This window comes from Sceloporus undulatus, chromosome 4, assembly GCF_019175285.1.
Source record: "Sceloporus undulatus isolate JIND9_A2432 ecotype Alabama chromosome 4, SceUnd_v1.1, whole genome shotgun sequence".
Taxonomy (NCBI): domain Eukaryota; kingdom Metazoa; phylum Chordata; class Lepidosauria; order Squamata; family Phrynosomatidae; genus Sceloporus; species Sceloporus undulatus.
Window position 1 is genome coordinate 44286953 of NC_056525.1, and position 7135 is coordinate 44294087.

The window sequence follows — 7135 nt, forward strand, 5'->3', positions numbered from 1 at the left end:
TTCATAGTTTTATTAACTCTGGGAAATAAATGCCTTTGGCTGCTTTGGGCAAAATATGCCACTAGAGCAAGATTTTCTAAAATCTTGAGGACTTTGCAGTTAAGGTTTCATTCTCTCCAAGCACTAGGTAATATAACAATTTATTAGATACTTTTTAACATTGGGCACTACCTAAAATTACTCCAGCTTTGCCAATATGGAGACCTCAGTTTTTCTCACTGCTTTTGCTTTGTGCCAAGTCAAGTCAGATGTGCGCACTTCAAATAAGACAAAAGAAATCTGAGCAGCGTTCAGACTTTGTTTTCAACATATGGAAATTGGCCTTTGCTTCTTTATCCCAAAATGCATTGCTGTTTGTAATCTGATCTCTGCAATACCAACTAACTCATTCAGTCTGCAAAGTCCATCTAAAGTCTAAACTAAACTGCAGGCTACATGGCCTCAGTGTCTGGTTTCACTTTTTGCACTTTCTTGTTTCCTCCCTTCTCCTGCAGTGTGTTACCTAGCTTGATGAAATTAACTGGAAGGGGGGGGGGGACACTTTTGTGGCATTTTGGCTGGACTGAATAAAAGTATTGCCAACTCTGGACCAGGAAAGCTTTCTCTGTTGTTGCTGTTATAAAATAAAATAAAATACGATAGTTTTTAGATTGGAATGTGAAATATATTCTGTTAAAGAGGTATTGAAAATGTAAACAGAGGTAGCAAAAGGCAATGGAAGAAGCTGTTGCTGTCTGCATAACCATGGCTTTTAACAAGACCATGTTCTCTTCTGGATCTCTCAGCAAAGAAACATTGCAGTCCTAGAATAGTGATGCCACCGTGAGGTGAACATTTGAAATGGAAATATTGTCAGAGGAAAAATAATTCCATGTACTATATATACCTTTCAGGGCATTCCAGGTGCATGGAAGGGAGGACAAAGACCTGTTTTCTTCTGTTTCAATAGACAGGATAAGATTTAATGGCTTCAGTTATAGGATGCTAATTTTTGTTTGAATATCACAAGACATGTATTAACAGCAGTTTGGCAGCGAAAGCAGTTTCTTGGAGAAATGGTAGGTTCTCTCACTGGAGAACTTAATGCAGAGACTGGAGAAGCCAATCTCATTATAGTAGGTACGAAGTGTGTAATTCATTGAGCAAGGCCACCCATGTTTTACAACTTACACCTCCAGATGTTTTGGACTTCACTTCCCAGAATCTCTGATCATTCGCCATTCTGACTGGGCCAAAAATTAAGGAACATAATGCTACTGTACAGTGCAGATACTGCCCATCATGGTTTGTGGATAGCTTTACCTTTATAGAGCTGATAACACTGCAGTGCTGGAAAAGAGGTAGACCAAAGATGGTGAACATGTTGCTGTTAGATATTGGACTGCAACACCTGTATCTCCTCTTCATTTTAATGGCTAGGGTCATTCAACATAATCAGGAGGGCTATACATTTCTCACCCTGAAGTGGATGCACACTTCACTTGGCATGCTATAAATCTTAACTGCCCATGGTATAAGCAGGCCACCCATGATTTAGAATATCAGATGTCAGCTGGAAGTAGTTGTGAACTGTAAAATTTATGGCCCATAGCCATCTAAAACCACGTTATACAGTATTTTGTGGGGATGAGGACCTAGGTCTATTTTTGTGGCTGTTGACTCCTAGAGCACTTGACATGAGAAAGCAGTCTTCAGAGCAATCTAGCAGGGATGTAGCCGGGGGGGAGGATCTGGGGGTCCGGACCCCCCCCCCTCCATTAGAAAAATGAATGGTGTGTGCTGCTGCGCCGCCACACTCAAGCCCCATTATAATGGTGGCACTTAGTCTGGACCCCCCCCCCTTCCTAAAATCCTAGCTACGTCCTTGAATCTAGTCCTAAACTGTTTAGGGCTCTAGTAGGCAACTGAGGATTTCCAAATGTTGTTCACCTGCAGGTCCCATAAGAGCTAGCTAATAATGCAAAGGGATTATGGATGTTGCAATACAAAAATTTCTGTAGTTGGCCAGCACTATGTAGTTTGGGAACTTAAAGTTTACTACTTGAACTTTGAAACAAGATCAAAATTGCTTTGTCTTCAGTGTCACTGGTGCAAGAATGGTGTCATCTTTTCAGACTTTCTGACTTTGCTAGCAAGTTCAACCATATTTTGTACCAACTGAAATTTGGGAGCTGACTTCAGAAGCAATGCCACATAATTTCACAATCCAGTATGGACTAGTATGGAGATAACAGGGGTAATTGAGCATAGGTATTGCTGCCCCCAGGAAGAATTGCAGCTAGCATATAAACAAGAAATGGTAAGACTCCACTCCTGAATACTGCCACTTCGTTACTGCATTAGTAGGACTCACTGGTGGAAAAGAGAGGCAAAGCTAAACAGTCATCAATCTGTTGATGGCAATATAGCTCAGAACTCTAGAGAACTTCTCTAAATAATTGCTTCATATAGACATTGAAGAGCATGAGACAGAAGATAAATCCCCTAGACACCAGAGACCATGTGTTGAAGAGAGATCTAATCCAGATCTACATTAAATGCCACAATGTTGTGAGTTTGATCCCAGATGGCTCCAGGCTGACTCAGCCTTCTATCCTTTTGTAGGTCGGTAAAATGAGTACCCAGTTTGTTGGCGGAAATTGGCTTACACAACTGTTTAGAGAGTGCTTAGTTCACTTTGAAAAGAAATGAAAATGCTATTTTTAATTCTGAGCTTGACCATACAAGAAATACCACAGCCATTTTAATACTCTGAGCTCTAAGGTCACCTTGGAGTAGGACAGAAGAGCACTATGGTTAAAAGCTGCTGAGAAGTCCTGCAGAACCAAGTAATAATAAATAAAATAAAACTTTTATTTGTATACTGCTTTTTGTAAAAACAATCAAAGTGGCGAACAACATATAAAATCTTACAATGATATACACAATACCCCCCTTAAAAAAAGAATTAAACAAATTGAGATTAAAATTGAGATTAAGCCTTTCCTACTATTTGTAGTATAAAAATACACCAGGGGGATCACGTCTATCCTTATGCTGAAACTAGACTCTGGGTCCTTTCACACTGCACAGTTATAGCACTAAAACCTCACCTTAACTGCCATGGCAACATCCTGTGGAATCCTGAGATTTGCTGTTCAGTCAATGGTATTTAGAATTCCCTGTCAGAAAGCTCTTGTGCCTCCCTAAATTGCAAAACCTAGGTTTCCAGAGGAAGCAACCATAGCAATTAAAGTAAAGTGAAATCATACTGCTACAACTGTATTGTTTGACAGTGCCCTGGAACTGAGATTGCAATGGATTAAAATAGTCAGGTTTTGCTCACACTACCTGGAGCTGAGAAGCTACCACCCTCTTCAACACTTTGCCCACAAATGTCTATTTTGATATATTTCATATATCAAATATATTTTGTTTTAGCATTAGGATTTTGTTTCCTTTTATATCATGACTCATCTTTTAGAAGAAAAAAATTGTTAAAAACTGATGTCTATACAGAAAAGGCAGGCTAACTGTTGGAAACCCCATTTCATCAAATTCGTTTTAAATATCTGGGATTCATCACATTCATCCTCATAATATGTTTACAGATCACAAAACACAAAATGAGCTCAGTTTAAGTTTAATTAAATACAAATATTTATGAAAGATTAAGAGTCTCCAATTACATTTTATTTTTTACAGTTTTATCATGAGTCTTTTGGATACCCTTTGAACATTTTGGATACCCTTTGAACATTATCTGACTTCCCCACATTTAAAATGTCCTCCTGCAACTTGCCAGAACTTGGCTTTCAGAATCAGATTATGATCATAATGTGGAATCTGACACTGCAGCTGTCAGGCCTGCTAACATTAAAGTCAGAAGTCTGTACTTTTTTGGTCCAAAATGCAGCCAAAACCCATAAATGTAGGTATTGTGCTGTAAAATAATAATAAAAAGTCTAGCTGTTTAATTTTCTGTCATATTTACAATGCTTATTTTTCAGAGAATACACAGTTCAGTGTGTCTCAGTATTTTAATGCATTCAATATTGACAAAAGGTGAACCACCATGGGAAGGCTTTTTTTTCACCAAAAGAAACTTAACATGAAAACCAATTGGAGCAAGGCTTATCTTGAGAGAGGTTCAAGGCAATCATAACCCATTTGACAAACAATTTACTTTCCCCCCAAACACTATATATTTGGACCGTTTTTTAAAATTGTATGTTGGCTTTACGAAGTTGGCATTTCTTCATCAGAGAGGAGTAGAATTATTTATAGTGGTCCAGCTGGCCAGCAGGAGGCTCACTGTTCGTCTTTTGGTCACCATTCAGTCCATCATTCGTGAGATACCCGGTCCAAAGCCACATAGAAACTCTTTTTGTCATCCAAACAATGCCAGCCAATAGGACCAATTTCACAGTCTGCACAGATCAGGAATTTTATATTCCCAACATCCTTGGTGAAACCAACATTTTCGAAAGAGAACATGTCATCAACCAGCCAGTGGTCTTGCAGGACATCCCCTTCAGGGTCAGTGTTCCCCACCAGTGCTGTCTTCTTCTTCATAGCAGGAAGGAAAAGCTAGCAGAGAAGAAGGCAAACAGGTTACTTGTTGGTATTCTGAAACATGACAGAGAACTGGCACCATCTGGAGGAACTATGGGATGATTTGGGAAACAGTTGAACTTCAGATACAAAAGTAGATAACATAGCTGTTGGCAAACAACACTCACAGGATGCCTTTTCTCCTTGCTATTACTTGGATATTCTGCCGGCGCTGTTCTTTGCTCCGTGAGGGAGTCGCAGCCTACAAACCGCGCGACTCCCTCATGGAGCAAAAAAGAAGCTCCAAAATGGAGCTTCTTCCTGCGGCACCGTTATGACGTCGCGAGGCGCCCATGGCGCACCTGCGACATCATAACCGCCACGACCCGTCTGGACACTATGCGTCCAAGACGTAAACATGGCGGCGGGCATGTGGAACGGCCGCTGCCATTTGTCACGGACTGAGTCCGTGATAGGGAAAGGGGCGTCTAGAAGAGACGCCCCTTTTTTAAAATGGGATGTCCTGAGGACGTCCGAAATCGCGGTCTATAACCTGCCTGTGATACCTTCTGTCAAGCCACGAGTAGACTCTCTCACTAGATCCTGGATCTAGATCCTGTTGTATGCTGTCAGGACATTTCTTACTTTTGGTGACTCTGTCATGGGATTTTCTTGGCAAGTTTTGTTCAGAGAGGTGTTTGCCTTTGCTTTCCTTTGAGGCTGAGAGAATGTGCCTTGCCCAAAATCCCCCAATGGGTTTCCATAGCTGAGTGAGGATTTGAATCCTGTTCTTCAGAGTTGTAGTCCATGTTCAAATTACTACATTAAGCTAGATCCTACCATCTGTTTGTGTCCCAGTTCTGTTTTCAAATGTCAAGGGATATGATTCAGTCTCCTTACTCACTAGCCCATAAAAGAGTAGACCACCAAATGCATCTGAGGAAGTAGACTGAAGTCTAGGAAAGCTCCTGCTGCCAATTTCTTTCTTTCAGTGAGTCTCAAAGGTGCTACAAGATTTTTCTCTATTATTATTATTATTATTATTATTATTTAGGAAAGCCCCTGCTGGCAACATCTTTCTTTGACATGCAAACAATGACACCTTCACTTGACCACCCAAAATGCATATTTACATGTTGCAAGCTTTTGAAGTCACACTGGCTTCTTCATTGGGCAAACAGGAGAAAGAAATGGAAGATGTTAGTCATAGGCCTGCGTTGTTCTGTTTCTGGTCTTAGTTCAGATGGTGGGGAGGCTATCTGCAGGCTGGCACTTTGCCCCTTTTTGGGGCCATGCGGTCACTGGTAGGTTTTCAAAGTCAAGGAAATTCAATGTCCATTTGCAATTCAAGGGAGATGTTTCTTTGGAGCCCAGCATGCCCCCTTCCTTTGTGAGGAAGCCACAGGCTCTTATGTGGGTAGAATAACATCTTCCATTTCTTTCTCCCGTTTGCCTGATGAAGAAGCCAGTGTGACTTCGAAAGCTTGCAACATGTAATTGTGCATTTTGGTTGGTCCAATAAAGGTGTCATTGTTTAGGTTTTATTGGATTTGATATATGGTCAACATCATGGCTACCCCTGGATGTTGTTTCTTGGAGTGAGTCTCAAAGGTGCTACAAGATCTCTCTCTCTCTCTCTATTATTGTTATTATTGTTATGACTATTACTATTATTTCTTCCAGGGAGTCCTGACATGGCTCCTTCCTCCTCCTACCTCCCTCCGGGTGAAGACAGCGGCCCCGGGCAGAAGGACGCGGGAGCTGCAGCGCTGGCACAGGACGGCCTTGCGGTTCCTTCCCTGGGCGCAGACCAGCTCCTCAGGCCCCAGCGCCGCCTCAGCCGCCGCCGCCGCCATTATGCTCTCCGACGGAGGAGGAGGAGGAGGCGCCATGGCCGCCACCGCGCATGCGCAGCAGAGTGGCGGCAGGGAGGACGCCGCCATTCCAGGCCAGGCCTCCTTGGCTCAGTCAGTCAGTCAGTCAGACTGAAGCAGCGCCCAAGGCTCAGGCTGAGAGGGAGCCCTGGGAGCCTGGTGTTCGTGTGTGTCCCTGGCATTGCTAATCCCATTTGGGGGTGTGAATTCATTGAATGTGGCCCCACTGCAGACACACTCCCTTTCTTTGAGGCGGCTTTAACCCCCTTGGCTCAATGCTGGGGAATTCTGAGACATTCCGTGAAGCATTTAGCCTTCGCTGGCTGCATCCACATTGGAGACATAACCCGGTTTGGCACCGCTTTAACTCTTTGTCTGGCTCTTTGCTATGGAATTCTGGGAGTTGGAGATTGTTGTGGGCCCGGAGCGGAGCTATGCTACTGTATCTATGCTACTACAGAAAGCGACTACTTTCCTTTTATAGTGTCCCTTCCTTTCTTACCCTTTACTCCTCAGTTTATTTTAAACCTTAAGGTGAAGAAGGCTAGGAGCAGACCTGGCTAAACTCTCCAAATCTGTGAAGCAGCCTGACTGAGCTGCATCATTTCCCCCTGCGCTATTATCATTGGCGGCAGCCTCATTTCCCCCTCTGAGATCAAGATTGAGGGAGAAATGCAGTGTGAGCGTCAGGCAACAGCCATGACCTAGACTGCCCCCCTTCTGGCAAC

At 42.7% G+C, this 7135-nt stretch overlaps 1 protein-coding gene across 1 annotated transcript; it reads right to left on the minus strand.

The window, feature by feature from the left end:
• Window positions 1–3606: 3606 nt before the first annotated feature.
• Window positions 3607–6491, minus strand: RABIF (RAB interacting factor). The gene is made up of 2 exons (XM_042466195.1): window positions 6249–6491; window positions 3607–4569 (listed from the first exon to the last, which is right to left on the minus strand). The coding sequence occupies exons 1-2, from the start codon at window positions 6474–6476 to the stop codon at window positions 4324–4326; spliced, it is 474 nt and encodes a 157-aa protein (XP_042322129.1). The 5' UTR covers window positions 6477–6491; the 3' UTR covers window positions 3607–4323.
• Window positions 6492–7135: the final 644 nt, after the last annotated feature.